This window comes from Paramormyrops kingsleyae, chromosome 19 (assembly GCF_048594095.1).
Source record: "Paramormyrops kingsleyae isolate MSU_618 chromosome 19, PKINGS_0.4, whole genome shotgun sequence".
Taxonomy (NCBI): Eukaryota; Metazoa; Chordata; class Actinopteri; order Osteoglossiformes; family Mormyridae; genus Paramormyrops; species Paramormyrops kingsleyae.
Window position 1 is genome coordinate 28,149,161 of NC_132815.1, and position 16,233 is coordinate 28,165,393.

A 16,233-nucleotide genomic window follows, 5' to 3' on the forward strand; every position below is an offset into this window, starting at 1 on the left:
CAACAAGGCATTTTCGCCCACAGGACTGCCGCATACTGGATGTTTTTCCCTTTGCACACCATTTCCCTTTGCACACATCTTTGTAAACCCTAGAAATGGTTGTGCGTGAAAATCCCAGTAACTGAGCAGATTGTGAAATACTCAGACCGGCCCGTCTGGCACCAACAACCATGCCACGCTCAAAATTGCTTAAATCACCTTTCTTTCCCATTCTGACATTCAGTTTGGAGTTCAGGAGATTGTCTTGACCAGGACCACACCCCTAAATGCATTGAAGCAACTGCCATGTGATTTGTTGATTAGATAATTGCATTAATGAGAAATTGAACAGGTGTTCCTAATAATCCTTTAGGTGAGATCACAGGCTGAATGATCACATGTTCTTGAGATTTTGATAAATCTCAGGCAAAGGTGCATTCTCTGCACTACTGTGAATGATAGAAGGCTTAGTCAAGCATGTGTTCTAGTAGTAAGTAGTCTGCTGATAGCCTTACAAGAGCATCCCTCCCTGAGCTCCAAGCCAAACTCCAGCTTCCAAGTGGCAATGGTTTGTGAGTAGACTGTGTGTAAGATCATGAATGTTATACAATCATGAAATTTGAGCTTTCTCAAGAGGTTTGTATAAAAATAAGCCTAAGGAAGAAGAGGGACCCCTAGGGAAGATGGTAGAGGCACAATATCTCATTTGTATACATCAAAAGAAATGAGTAGGACATAAAATTTATGGGGGCAGAACGGTGGCACAGTAGTTAGCACTGTTGCCTAAGACCTCTGGGATAAGGTGTGAGGCGAGAGGTTGAATCTCTGCCATGGTTCCATGTATGTAGAGTTTGCATGTTCTCCCCATGTTATCATGACACATAGAGCACGGAGTGGGGAAACAAGCTGGAATCCAGGAAGTCAAGGAACACAGGGTTTATTCAGGATCGTACACAGGGAAACGTGCAAGAATGTTGAATGACATTACAATAATAAAGATAGATACTTTACTGATCCCCTAGGGAAATTGTCTTTATACCTCCCTCAACTAGCTCTTTTTTGTAGAGTAAGTTGTCCACAAAGGGTAACCACCCATAACAGCACCCAGTGAGCTGTGGATTAAGGACCCATAGATAATCTGAGGCTGAGTTTGAACCAGCAACCATCTGATTACAGGCACACAGGCTTAGCCCGCTGAGCCACACACTGCCCCCAAAGACCAGACTGAGGAAACAAACTGAAACACAGACTTAAATACACAGGCCTAATGACAGCAAATCGGAACAGCTGATCACACGGGGATTCCACACAAGGTACCGAGGGGGCGTGGCACACAGGAGGATCGGATGAGCAGGACATGACACATGTCATTGTGGGGTTTCCTCTGGGTACTTGGCTTATCCCCCACACTCCAATAACATGCTGAGGTTAATTGGAGTTACCAAATTCCCATATGTGTGAGTGAATGGTGTGTGAATGTGCTCTGCGATTGGGTTGGTGTCCCATCCCCCCAGGGTTGTTCCCTGTCTTGCGCCAGTAGCCTCCAGGATAGACTCCAAACCCCCAGAAACCATTAACAGGATAAGTGGTTACAGAAAATGGATGGATGGATGGATGGAGTAAACCCCTGAAAAGGTAGAGCTGGTCCTGAACACACAATGGTGGGAAATAATCAGACTAAGACTGAGGCTAGAGGGAATGTATACAAAAGACAAATCCAGAAAGTTCAAATTTCTTCAGAAAAGCAAAAAGCAAGTACCACTTCATTGCACAAGTCATTCACGGCATCAAATGAGACAACCACCCTGGTAAAGCTAGGTACAAATGCTTAGAATAAATCACATTAAAAGGTGTGAAAAAACTTTTACATTAACGCTGAGAAGGTTCATGAATGCTTAGGAATTACAATGAGGCTACTTAACCTGTGATATTGATGCCTGTCTCTGTAAAGAAGGAAGTAAAATACCAGTAAAAGCAAGGGAAGCATTTTTTTTTCCAGTCCAGAGGTGTTGCCTGATTCAGGCTGAATGGGTTCATCAAGTTCATCAGCTGTTATGGGCCAACTATCAAGAACCTGTATCATGTCAATAGGAGCAAAGGTAAACTTGAATTTATGAAAAGGACTTAAAAATAGATTTGATTTAAAGTGGGTCTGACATTAAAATAACAGAAGAGGTTCTATGTTGGGCAATAACATGAGCCCATGTTCTTATCATACTCAGTAAAAGCAGAATTATCATTTGCCATGGCCAATAGGCTAAATTCAATTTGAGCAAGATGCTGTTTAAACAATTTGGGATAAGGGCATATTGGCAACTGCAGCTGAGACAGGAATTGGAGAGCTGTTTTGAACTTAAGCCAATGAGTGCAGTAAAAAAATAATAATCTGACCCCTAAGACAAGCATTGATTGCTTCCCAGAGTAAGGAATAAAAAGTTGAATCAGTCTTGTTTATAACCAAAAACCAAGAACCAATATAACCAATGGAGGTGGTAGAAGCCTAGCAATGATTACAGGGCTATAGTCCTGTAGTGTGTATCCAGAGCTTGTGACCCTGGAGAACTGAGAGTCACTAATGAAAAACAATAATAATGTGAGAAAAGGAGTGATTTAATGAGGGAAAAGTATATTCTCTAGTTTGAGGACTATGAGCTCTCGTTGGATCTACACATAGGTCTGGACTAGTTCATTGCTGGGTTGGTAACACAACTTAACTCTCCAACAAATGCTACATACAGTTTTTGTTTAAAGCAGGAATCTTTCTAAAGAGGTTATTTGAAAACTTAACAATTATCAAACTGTGGAGAGTATAACCACTCACCCAAACAATGGAGATATATACAATGGTACTTGCAAGAATTAATTACACTCACTGGTCGCAATGTTAAGTACACCCTGCTAGTACTACAGTAGGTTGGAGCCCCTATTGCCTTCAGAACTGCCTTAATTCTTTGTAGCATAGATTCAACAAGGGGCTTGAAACATTCCTCTAAGACTTTGGTCCTTGTTGACATGACAGCATCATGCAGTCGGTGCTGATTTGTTGGCTGTACCTTCATGATGCGACTCTCCCGTTCTACCACACCCCACAGGTGCTCTGTTGGATTGAGGTCTGGCGTCTGTGGAGGCCATTTGAGCACAGTGAACTCATTGTCATGTTCAAGAAATCAGTCTGAGATGATATGAGCTTTGTAACCTGCCGTGTTATCCGGTTGGACGTAGGCAGTAGAAGCCGAGTACACTGTCATAAAGGGATGGACATGGTCAACAACAATGCTCAGGTAGGGTGTGGCATTTAAATGATGCTCAATTGGTACTAAGAGGCCCAAGTGTACCAAGAAAATATCCCCGACAGCATTACACCACCAGCAGTAGCATGAATTGTTGATAGAAGGCAGGATGAATCCCTGCTTTCATGAGGTTTATGCCAAATTCTGACCCTACCACCTGAATATTTTGGCAGTAATCGAGACTCATCTGACGAGGCAACATTTTTCCAATTTTCCATTGTCCAATGTTGGTGAGCTTGTGCCCACTGTAGCCTCAGCTTCCTGTTCTTAGCTGACAGGAGGGAGTGGCACTCAATGTGGTCTTCTGCTGCTGTAACCCATCTGTTTCGAGGTCCAATATGTTTGATGTGTTGTGACTGAAATTTCTATTTCAACTCTCACCACAACAATCTAAATGGGAAGCTAGCCCTACAGCATGTTTGAAACAAGTGTTTTTTTGATTTTGGGGTGAACTGCCCCTTTAACTGTTATATGTCAGATCTATGTGGTTTTGACTCTTTGTTAAGTGCTTTGAGACAATTATATTAGGCCGGGTATTAATTAAAAATAAATTAAATATGTCCAGAGCAAAATTCTTAGCATTTTTCTGTAACATTTGTCCACAAAGAGTCTTTATATACCTTACTTTATATAGCTTACTATAGATAAGGTTCCATTTGAAAGTTTTGTGGTTTAGTTACATCATCATTTTCTGTTTCACAGTGCCTCTGTCAGCTTGAAATGTGTATATGGCTCCCGCTGGTCCTATCCTTTCAAAGCCGAAAACTCATCAGTTACTTTGGTGACAGAACTCTTATCTATTGTCTATAGGGAACAAAGCTAATCTGTGATAGGCCCTGACAGCCAGAAGCTTAATCAGCGCAAGCAGCTCTTTCAATAATGAAAGATGAATTGCAGATTGCCACGTAGGCTGCCTTGGTCATGGCTTTTTCTGAACTACTCTTACTCTTCATTCAGTGTGTAAAACCTCAACAAAAATAACTGTCCAGTTGGCAATTTCTTAGTTCCATCTGCATCAGGTCTGCCTGCAATTGTCAGTCACCTTGTAGCCAAAATCGTCATCATCATCATCATCATTATCATCATCATCAATATAATATTAATAACAATAACAACAACAACAACAATAATAATAATAATAGTGATGATAATAATAATAATAATTATTATTATTATTATTATTCATTCACTTATTCATTCATTCAATGGGTAAAAAGAAAGCAATAGAAACCAAACAGCTGCTGAACTCTTTGGTAAGAATAAAAATAATAATAGCTGTGGTTTGCTACAAATTAATGAAAGTTTTTACTAACATAACAACAGAACCTCAAAAGGATAGATTCCAGAACATTCCACGTCCTTAAATATGGGAGTGGTCCTCACTATGTGACTATTAACATGAAAACCCCCCATGTTGACATATAGGTCCATTCAGTTGGGGCACCCAGAGTTTGATCTGTTAAACACTGAACTGGAACAACTGACAGGTACTGCTAAGGAAGGCATTTTCGTTTCTGGGGCACCACTCAAAAAGTTGCTTGCCCCCCACCACCCCCAGATGCTTTGAAAACTAAACAAACAACTAGTGAGTAGAGTCAGAAAATTGTAGCAGAATAAACTGCTTCTGCATCTTCTAAATGAGGAATGTGATTATTTAACCCTTAGAACCCAATAAACATGAAATTCATAAATTTTCGCACTCATTAATCTCAGGCTCATAACTTTGGATAGGTATAACACACAGCCATGAATCACATATTGTTGGAATTCAGAGAACTTATGCGATCTGGTCATCCAAGTTGCAACATTGTGTGCTAAAAAAAAAAGAACATTTTTACTGAACCACATCCGTAGTAATCCATGAAATGTCGATATTAGTCACATTAGACAGAAAACAAAGTGCATATTCACTTCCGCAATGATCCACATACTACCCTTCTGCGGGAAAACATATTTATTTTATTATTAATTTATTATAAGCCTATAAAAAAAGGGATAGAAAAACACTCAAAAATTGGCTGGAGTTCTATAGTAGAAATAACAAGAAAACGTAGGATTCTATTTATTGGGAAGACAATTGCTTGATATTTTCATATTTGATATTCACAAAAGTTTATATGTGTATGTTTGATGTCCAGCTCCTTCAAAACAGTTGATACACAACGCGCCCATCGTGTAATTGGAACACCTCCCACACGTAAACACAATGACGTGCTACAGCATTGGTTTATTTGAGGCTAAAATTTCTATTAAAAATTCTCAAGCTTTCCTTTACCAATGACAGCGTATACTGTATAGGCAGAAAAATGATAGCTATAAACCAATAAACATTCAGCATTAGACTCTAAAACTATTCTTATGTCTGTGTTTATCCAGTGGACCATAAATTCAAAGCTCTTCTATTTCAATTTCTTTCAGATGTTTTATCTCTCTCTCTCAGAATAGGACAAGCGGTTTCAGAAGATGGATGGATGGATAGATGGATGGATGGATGGATGGACAGTGTAGTGACTATTTGTGGCTCTAGCCTCAGGGACCACACACAAATGTGTGGTTTGAGTGGTGCTAAACAGCACTTCTGGGTACAATGAAGAGTTCACTCTGTATCACAGACAGTGTGTTAAGAGGGCACAGCAGGCACCTATGAGGCAGACATAGCCAGAGATTGAATCATCCCTCAGCAAAATGAAGAAATGCATTGATATTTGAAGAAAGTAAGCAAATGCCGCAGCATGTCACTTTGTGTTTGCTTTGGTGTCCAGGTAGGTTTTCTCATATTCCCAAAATGTGCCTTTATTTTCATACAATTCCTTCACCCTCCATGGCTCAGACCTGAACTTCTGACTGACTGACCTATTTGTTTTATTCCCCAAATGTGTCATCTTTTCTGCTCCATGCTTTCTTGCATTCTGAGAAAAGGTAAATATATTTACAGAATGTCAAAAGCTCTTGAGATCGCGAGGCCATGCTCAATTAAACTTTTGAATAAAGTAGCTAAACATTTTACTGCTTTTTTTATGCATTTCTCTAAGACAAATTAACAGGTACTTTGAAATGCTCATAACCCTTTTCTACTCCAAGATGCACACAAATCCTGTTTTTCAACCTTCTGCTGACCACACTACTGTGAAAACTACATTCTAGACACACAGCAACAGATATATCATTATTATCGTTTTCTAAGAAAAAGTGTAAAGACACATAGTGAAACTTTAAATTGTCACATCTTCTAAAACTTCAGTCATGGGCAGTAGTGATAACTAAACTTGGCTTGGCAAACAATGGCTGCGAGTCCAAATCTGACCTCATGCTGGGTGAAACTTAACGTTACCTGCGTCAGTAAATATGCAGCCATAAAAGGAGATGTAAGCATAAAATTCTCACTGAGGCCTCATTACCTGAGGAGATACACAGCTCGCTCAATATCGTTTAGGTCCTCATCCACAGTCAGCTTCTCAATCTCCTCTGCACTCTAAGAGAAGGAAAACAGAAAATTAAAAGGTAGGAAATTTAAAGAAATTTATTTAGAACAACAGCTCAGAAACCTGAACACAAAAAAGGAAAACAAATAAAATTCCCTAAGTTAGAAACTTATCCAAACACAGAACCATGATCAGAGTAGAGAAATGGGAACACACATCTCCACCATCAATTTAATTTTCTTTGGAAGTGCACAGGTGCCCACAGGTGAACAAGGAATTTTGGTGCAAAGAAATTGACAGATTTTTGAAAAAGTGTTCAACAGTGAAAGGTCCTGGCACCCTGTGCTGAAGCCAGGTAGGAGTTTGCAGTACTAGGCAGAGTTTCACCCCTGGGAGGGAGGCACAGGCTGTACTGCATGCCACTGAAGTGACTTAGCCCCTCTGCCTTTGTTACTTACCCAGTGTAGCAGGAGAGAGCAGGGAGTTCGTTGGCCAGCAGAGGGGGGATGTGTTTTGTTACTGTAAACCTTCAAGCTCCTGAAAGCTACTTGGCTCCGCCTATGAAGCAGTCAGCAGGAGATACCCACCCACGGCATCTGAACCTTACATATTCACATGTATGCGCAGTTTAAAACTGCATGCGGGAACACGAACAGAGAATGGCATGTCGAGACTACTTGTTAAAACGAGTGTATTTTATTATTATTATTATTATTATTATTATTATTAATAAAATAAAAAACTATTAAAGTATCCGTTTAAGAAATCCTTAAGATTTACACCGAACAACGATATCTGTAGCGGAAAGCCTGAGAGGCACAGCTGGTGGAAGAGACCCCTGACAGAAACTGCGTCACGGTGGCGAAGTGGGCAATCCCCGTTTTGCATTAAAGGCTGCAGTGGTAGTGGTTTGGACTGACCATCTAAACACTTCTGGATACATCCCCTATGACACATAACAAACATCCTCACGCATAACGCATACTTGCATTCAATGGTTAATGTTACTGCGCAAATATTTGCCAAGATCGCATAACTGATAGATCTTCAGTACTAATTCGACTGGTGAAACAACTAGAAAATTTAACGAGTATGCCTTTTAATAAATATTGTGAGTTATCGCATCACATGTAATCTATTGTTAGTATAACCTGCATTTCATTTACAATTGAAGTTTTGAATTTCATGCGAATCTCTAGTTTACATAATTAACGAGAAAAAAAGAAAAAAAAAACACGTAAGAACTGAATACATTTGTGATGAAATAACAACAAATACAATTATGATTTATCAAATGAAACACTTATTACAGTACAACTACTCGTTCAGTTCGGCAAATCTGATTAATGCAGAGCATAACTGGACCTGTATAGACAGAAATACCTTTAAACTCCTCCGTATTGGTCTTTCGATGATGGTAAGGTCCTGCAGGTCATCTATGTGCCCAATCAAATTGGATTGATTCAATGTCATTTTGTTGCCGAACATGGGTTTTATTTCCTATTTCCGAATCCAATGGTATTAAATCATTACAGCGACCATATATGTACAGTCTCTTTCTTGGTTTGGGAAACGCTGTGTTCCACCCCTAGATGAGCCTCTTGTCTTTTTACGGTACCGCGTTAAGCGCAGACCTGCTGTGATGTCAGGAAAACGTCTCTCAGTGAATTGATTGAGCGCCTCTTCTTTCAACAAAGTTTTGCGTCGATTTCTGACGCGTGAGGAGGACGTCAAACGATCCTTCTAACAGCAAAATTTTACGCATTCCATTTTTTATTTATTATTTTGTGGGAAATTCTACTGCCGGAATACCAACACTCACCACTTAACAAAAATGTCACATAAACGTAAAGAAGAAAACATAAACCTTTCGCAATAATTCAGTTCAGTAGTGCGTTTGTCCTCTGTATATAATTTAATTTGTCTTTTAAAATTGAAGCCTCTCTGGTCTGGCGATTCTCGTTCAGATTTATGAGTGTGTACTGCATTGGCATAACTCAACTTAAAATATGTCTGTATCTAATTAGTATGTGTATAACTATTACATAATTAATAATATTAAAGTGAATTACTGCAAAGAAAACGTCAAAAAAGATCTTTTGAACGCAGAGTCTCTATCTGACTCATAGATGCAATAGCATGTTTAACACTGTTCTATTACTCATCGAAACGCTGAGAAAGGATTCTTGCTTTGACATTCAGAGTTCAAAATCCGTGCACACGCATTCACCTCTCTAACACATACTGCAGCAGCCTAACGGGTCTCCATGGAGACAGTGGTCCAGGCAGGCTTAGGAGGAAAAAGCTATTGTACCCACGATACATGCACAGAAATATCTCCCAAGATAGAAGGCAGCATCCTCAGCTTCTTCATGTAACTCAGTTTTTGACATTCGTTTGATGCATGTCCATTACCAGTGACAGATCCAGATAGGAAAATGCCTTTCCTGTGGTAGGAGTCGTAGCTGAAGTGGCACCCTAAGCAATCATCTGCAAGGCAAAGTGTCTGGCAAGTCAGCGCCCCCTCAGATAGATAGATAGATATGTGGGTGAATGGATGGATGGACGGACAAATAAATAAATAAATAATAAATAAGAATTTGAAGGTCATATTATCTGGTTATAAGAACGGGCGGCACGTTGGATCAGCGTGGGACACGTTCAGGGTTGAGTCCGAATCCCACCTTGGCATGACCATTGTTATTGAGCCTAAATATTAATGACGATTTCTAAACTGTTCAGAACATTTGCTGTTGTACCAAATCGATATGAGCCACATCGTTCTTAGATACTTAGGAAAATCATGGAGTCTAGGATTATGTGCCAGAAGTAGGGAAATTTACACTTAAGCACATACTTCTGGTGTGCAGTATCTCCACTGGTTCTCTGAAACCAGCAGAGGGAGGCAGCAGCCTATTCAAGACGGAGGTATCTTGCTCTCCACAGCATTTAACATTTACATTTACACAGCCAACCACAACAAAGGCAGTTTCAGTTCTGAAGTGAAATTTATTTCTTTGAATGAGAAGCTGTCATTAAATAAGCTTGGTATTGTTTTACTGAAAGGTTATTTATATTAAATGTCTTTTGTTTTTATCTGAAAACAAATGAGGTCAGACTTTACTGTCATTTCAAAATATACAGAAATACACAACACAATATATGGTAAGACATACAGTAAAGCATTCACCTGAGACCTTAAAAACAGCTTTACACAGAGACATCTTAAGACCATCTTTAGACTCCACAGATCAGTGGAGTAAAATAAAAATCTCAAAAGCAGCTAAGAGAATCTACTACAAACCAATAACATTCCATTACAGTAAATGAGAAAATGTCGGTTGTGGTTATGGTCATGGCTTATGGTCTTGCACTGTTAAGTTATAGGTATTGAAAACTGAACTACAGCATTTTTATATGCATAACTCTCTATTAAAGCAAACAATAGCAGATTGTGTCAAGTAAAAAAGAAAATAAACAGAAAGAACAATCAAACAGGGACCTAGAGAATGTATCTGACAGTGACCTTTGTCAGTGACATTTCCTACATTGCCATGTCCCTGAGTGGTAGATTCCTGGTATTTTCTGCCTGTAATCGGATACTTGCCCTGCTCAGGTTCAGGGACAGGAGCTGTTTAGCTCTTTCTTTGGCTCCATCCCATTTTCTGTGCAAGGTGGCCTTAGGCGCCAGCTGGTTGACAGGCTCTGAAAAGTGTGGAAGGAATCTCTGGCTGACAAGCAACAACAAGAGCTTAAAGTGCCATGTCAGTTTTATTCTATTTAATTTCCTATGGGAATTCTAGTAATTCAAACAGTACTTGCATGGAATGATTGAGCAGGGTATTATGTCATGGTGTTCTGCAAGCCACTGTATATGGATTATATATACTGTGGTAAATATTTGGCCTAGTTTGTTGCTTCACTCTTAAACTGTCACAATGGCATGTTTATACATTAAATGTTTTTCCAAATGTACCAAATATTTTAAAGTCCTCAGTCAGTCTGATAAAATATATCTCTTTTTAAATTATAATAATTATACTGTATGTCTATTGTCCTATTCACTAGTATTTCACAAGATAAATAAATATACACAAACTTCCATATATTTTATAAATCATATAAATAAAGATAACATTACTATTATTATAGGCAAGAATAATTTTATGGTTTGGTGGCATGGTGGCCTCACATGTGTGCCGTTTGTATGGTATCCCTTTCTTGTATGGGTTTCCATCGACAGTTGAAAAACATACTGTTAGGTACATTAGTTAATGTAAATTGCATGTATTCACTCCAATGGACTTAATGAGACCATTATGTATACGAGGAGCAGCCTGATGACTCATTGGTTAGCATTCAGGTTAACATCATACCTCTGGACGAGCATTCAAGTCTCTGCCGCAGGTGTGAATGGTGTGGTGTGTCCTGCGATGTGTCAGTGCCCCGTCCTGGGTTATTCCCTTCTTTGCATTCCACCCTCTGTCCTTTATGTACTATAACTGTATTGATTTTTATTATTAGTATGTTTTTTAAAAGGAGCTACTGGATATCTGTATTTCCCCCTTGGGGAGAAATGAAGCATCCATCCATCCATCCATCCATCCATCCATCCATCCATCCATCCATCCATCCATCAGTAGTGTCCTGGTTAGTCTCCACACCCCCAACTATTCTACACAGGACAAGTAGGTGTAGAAAATGGATATAAATACATAGTTATTGTTTTAAATTTCTTGTATTCTTCATGACTGGTTCAGTGATTGGAGGTGGGAGGTTTCCTGGCCCTTTCAGGTACCCCAGTTTCCCCCCACAAGACAGGCACCTAGACTACCTGGCATCTGTTTTTGTCCATAGCATGTGTATGTGTATGTGCCCTGTGATAGGTTGGGATAACAGGTGCAAACTGGCTATCAGGAAGTTTGGGAATTTTCCCTGTGGGCAGGTCTTGTGAGGGCTGGTCTTTCTTCCCCAACCCTGGCATTAGATACAGTCCCCACCAAAAGTATGGGAACAATGAGGCCAATTCTTTTATTTTTGCTGAACACTGAAAAGATCTGGGTTTGACACCAAAAGATGAATATGAGATGAGATCAGTAATTCAGCTTTTATTTTCAGGTATTTACATCTAGATATGTTAGACAACTTAGAAGAGTGATCGTTTGTAATGGAACACCAGATCTTTAGGTCTAGATGTAAATACCATTGGTAAATACCCAAATGTTTTCAGTGTACAGCGAAAATAAATTGCCCTCACTGTTCCAATACTTTTGGAGGGGACGGTAGCTGTTATACCAGGGGTGCCTAGCCCATCGGTAGATTGTGGCGTGTTACCAGGTTGATCGCAGGCGATGATTAATGGATGATTAATGAATATACCAAGGCCCCCCCCCCCACCTCTAATCAAGGACAAATTCCCGAGCTGCTTTTTGTTGCCGGTCCGCCCCTAGTCACTAGTCAAAAGTGTACATTTATCACTACCATATGACCTGTACACAGCTAGCATCATGGTCTCATTCTGGGCAAGTTTATATTACTGTCAGATACTGGGTTAGACTGTCAGACAGTTAGCATTGCAACCTGATACTGTGTACAGCTAATATTACTGTCTGACTCTAGGTGAAGTTAGTATTACTGTTAGACAATTGGCCCACCTAATACTTCCATCTAATGCTGGGTCCGATTTACTTTCTTCTTCAGCCATTGCAGAACTAAATTCTCTTTCCCTTGTGTGCAACCTGAGAGGTAAAAAAACAGTTGGGTCTTCACTCTGCGTGTATCATGTGAACAGACCAAAAATACCCCCTAGACACTTCGGAGGGGGCTCTCTGGCAGTGCGGCTTCAGATCTCTAGCTCTGAGCTTGCGACACAGCTAACCACTAAACAGAGCTAATGGCAAATTAGCAAGACAAATATCAAGGAAGAAGGTAAGCATTGTTTAATATTACTTTGAAAAGTGATCTTTGAAAAGCAGTGTTTTTACTTTATTTGCAATAAGTTGCTGGTTTTATGTTTCTTTCTGTACATAGTCATATTGTCATAGCTGATTTTCTAGAAAGGAACCTGTAACACCTTTCACAGGTGAAACCTGAAGTATATGAAAAAATTAAAACACTTTAGGGAAAATTATATCTTAAACAAATGTAAATTTGAATAGACTTTCAAAGCATTGTAATATGTTTAGAGTTATATCCAGGCCTTTGCTTGCTCATAGAAACAATGTCTGATGTATGGCTTGTCATTGTAGCATTAGCACAGTAATGTGCACTGGAAGGTCAACACAAGCTAAGGGCAGTGGGGGTGTAAGGTTGTGTTTTATGGAAGCTATCGACTCTGTGTGTTGAAGAGCAGAGCACATGATCTTTGGCTTTTTTCTCTAACAGACACATAATCCTAATGATCAGCAATGGGTCACATTAACACTGTCTAACTTTATTAATCTAAATATGACCTTTATAGAAATAAGTACACCAAACAGCCTACAGTGTTTACATGATGATTCTATCTAAGCAGTGGCTTTAATCAGGGGCGTTGCTAGAGATTTTGGGCCCCATGAAAGCATATCATATTAGGCCCCCCAGTCCAAACCAATCCAGTTATTTTCCTAATTTTGTAGGGCCCCTGTCACTCAGGGGCCCTTGGAATCATCCTAGCTTTCCTCCCCCTTACGGCACCCCTGGCTTTAATTAAACAGCTAATTGCTGTAGTGCAGAAAAAATGCTGACACTGCATAACTATGCACACTACTCAAGGAATGGAAACGAAGGTATCGACTGCCATTGTGGTTAATCATTGGACAGAGACCAGTATGTCTCTAGAAAAGTACATCAAATAAATTTAGGAACTTCTGGTGGGTCTTGAATAATTAGGAAGAGGGGAAACATGGAATTGGAAATTCCACTGGTAAGAGGATACTATTGCACTACGGAAAAATTAAAAATAGAATAAAACAAAAAGAAGTTAAAGAAGTGATTATCCACCCTTCCATCTATAATTATTATCAAACCCGGATCAGCCTTGGCAAGATGCCAGATCTTCATAGGCTCAAACACTGGGAAATTCAGAAACACCGTTTCACCTCAGCTTGAGTTTGCTTGAGCTCACTAGCATTAGCCTACATACCTACCTTTATGTTTCCTCTCCAAGTGTCAATAGAAATTGGAAGTTGTGCAAGTCACCTTAGTTATCAATGTTTTCTAAAATTTGCATTCTGCCTTGTGCTTCTTTTTACTGGATGTCTTGTACTGAAACTTACATAAATTCTGGCAAAATGATTCTGGAACCAGGGCTATGGACTCGAAAAGATTTTTAGAGTCATAAGTGTTTGAGTCATGACTTTAAAAATTCACCCGAGCATGTGACAAGACCAAATCCATTCATATGTGAACTTGAGTCCAGACACGAATGCCTCTGGAAAAAAAATGTATTTTCAATTTTTTTAGACCTATTGCCACATTGAAGAGGAACGTGGAAGAACAGCATTCATATTATTGCAGTTTTCCATTCCCTGGAGCAAGCATGGCCTCTGGTACAACGTTACAAGGCCCGGCATGTTCAACGCTGGGATCTGATGACTACAGTCTTTACAGTGGCCTCTCGGAAGAGGAGCTGCTTGAGCTTGCTATCGAACGCAGTCTGGCTGACAGTAATGCAGCCAATGCCCAGGTCGCGTCAAGCAGCAAAACTGCAATGCAAAGGCAGCCAAGCCAATCCGCCAGGCAGCATGTTCAAGCTGCTGACCAAGAAGTGATCCCTCCCACAGCAAACCCACCTGGGTAACATTAAGCTACCTACAGAAAACTGGAGAGGACACCACTACACCGCTAATTACTAATTATCTAGTCAGGTTGTACTTTTGTACTAGAATAGTGGAATCACTAATTAACAATGTAACTACAGCAGCTGAAGAACTGATCTCTTCTGTGTCAGTTAACTCCCAAGTTATCACAACAGGGGGAGTGCTTGGTGAAGTCCTTGCAGATAGTCAGGGGTGGCATCTATTCAACCTACAGACAGTTCTTACCCCTTTACCTAGATACAGCCCACAAGCAACACAGCCAGAGAATTCTCATCTTTCACATTACTAATGATTACTTAGTGATTACTAAGGCTGTGCAGCAGATTTTGAATTCAAAGTCACTGCTCATCGTAATTGTGTCATCTGACGCATTGTAGGCTTGTAGGAGCAACTAGAAGCAGTTACGTCACCCGAGATGGCCAGAGGATGGTGGCCTGGCGGCGATATGATGGCACCCTCGTCATGCCAGAACCCGAAGAGTGAGTACAGCTGTGTGTGAGCCATCCTGTGGGCCTGGGATTCAACCAGAATGGACTAGTTCAAAAACACATAAGGCTTTGTGTACATGCCTCAGGAAAGGGCCAGCTGTGTGCTTGTCACGGGTGGATAGTTCAGGTCCAGAACGTAAAATTCCAGACCAAGATTTTGTTTCAACCAACCAGTTGAGTTCTTTGGGACTGTGACTCTTTAAAATCATCTTTGAAATCATAGGCAACACAGCAAACTCTGTATGTGCTATAGTTTTTCTCGATTACTTTGGAGCATTTCTCAAATGACAATTAACATTTGCAAAACAAGAAGTGTAACTGCCACACTATAATGTGACTTATGCACAGCAGAACATCATTTCTCATTGTTTCACTCAGATTTCCACATGGTTTAGTACATATATGCAAATGGTTTTGTACGATTGTCATTGTTTGGCACAATTTTCAGTTGTTTTAGTCTTGCTGTTCAAAATAGATTATGTAGTATCCCACTGTAATAATTTTAAACCCTAACAATATATGTTTGTGATCATCGTGTAAGCCACCACATGCAAAACAGTCAAGCAACCTTTCAAAATAATTAAAAAATATATTTCATAAATTGCAGTGATACAGCATTGCGGTGTTTTTGGTTCCCACAGTACATTTCGTTGTCATTTTGTCGTTCGTGTATTGCCATTTTGCTAGTTTTGTGTTATAGCGCCATGTGAATTTTTGGTTTGCTATTGTAGTGTGCCTGGAGATTTGAAGAAATTACATGTACATGTAAGTGCTTTCTCTTGACAGTGAGCTTTATGTATTGTAACGTAGAGCCTTGCAATGTTGGAATTGGTGTCTTTGACATGAATATGTACAGTATAGGAATTGTGGAGCTCAGGAGCATATGTACACTGACATACTGAGGAAATATCTAAACACTTTGACTCTCGTGGTTAAAACAGTGCTGATTATACTTCACATTTTTGTGGCACTGACTAATTCATTGATAGAAGTATTTGCTTTTGAGACAAAACTTATTTGTTTTGGGCAGGTTACAGGCTTTTGCAGCTAAACCTTAGTGTTGTGCTACTGTATATGCATATACTGTTTTGAGAAATGCTTTTATAGTCTTGAGAATGTTAAGTATGTTTCATGAAATCTGCCAAAGTAATTGAGAAAAAGTGCACTAAGAGGAATGCAATCAAGGGCACAAAACCTTTTTATTTGACTTGCTGCAAACTGGGAGATGACTACAGTCCTCACCTCAATTACTCAC

At 39.7% G+C, this 16,233-nt stretch overlaps 2 protein-coding genes across 4 annotated transcripts in view; one reads left to right on the plus strand and one right to left on the minus strand.

The window, feature by feature from the left end:
- LOC111838318 (serine/threonine-protein phosphatase 4 regulatory subunit 4-like) overlaps nt 1-8,425 on the minus strand; it is a 29,705-nt gene extending 21,280 nt beyond the window's left edge. For both annotated transcript variants that reach the window (XM_023801165.2, XM_023801164.2), the window contains exons 1-2: nt 8,075-8,425; nt 6,668-6,741 (exon numbers count right to left, since the gene is read on the minus strand). In XM_023801165.2, coding sequence (XP_023656933.2) covers nt 6,668-6,741; nt 8,075-8,179 — 179 coding nt within the window. In that variant the 5' untranslated portion in view covers nt 8,180-8,425. The remainder of the gene's footprint in view (nt 1-6,667; nt 6,742-8,074) is intronic.
- A 3,930-nt stretch (nt 8,426-12,355) lies between these two features.
- LOC111838315 (ankyrin repeat and SOCS box protein 2-like) overlaps nt 12,356-16,233 on the plus strand; it is a 43,368-nt gene continuing 39,490 nt past the window's right edge. Inside the window, exons 1-3 of one of the 2 annotated variants that reach the window (XM_072702649.1) lie at nt 12,357-12,619; nt 14,135-14,467; nt 14,868-14,969. In XM_072702649.1, the coding sequence (XP_072558750.1) occupies nt 14,211-14,467; nt 14,868-14,969 (359 nt within the window). In that variant the 5' untranslated portion in view covers nt 12,357-12,619; nt 14,135-14,210. Of the gene's footprint in view, nt 12,620-14,134; nt 14,468-14,867; nt 14,970-16,233 lie in introns of both variants that reach the window. The other variant, XM_072702650.1, reaches the window with a different exon arrangement.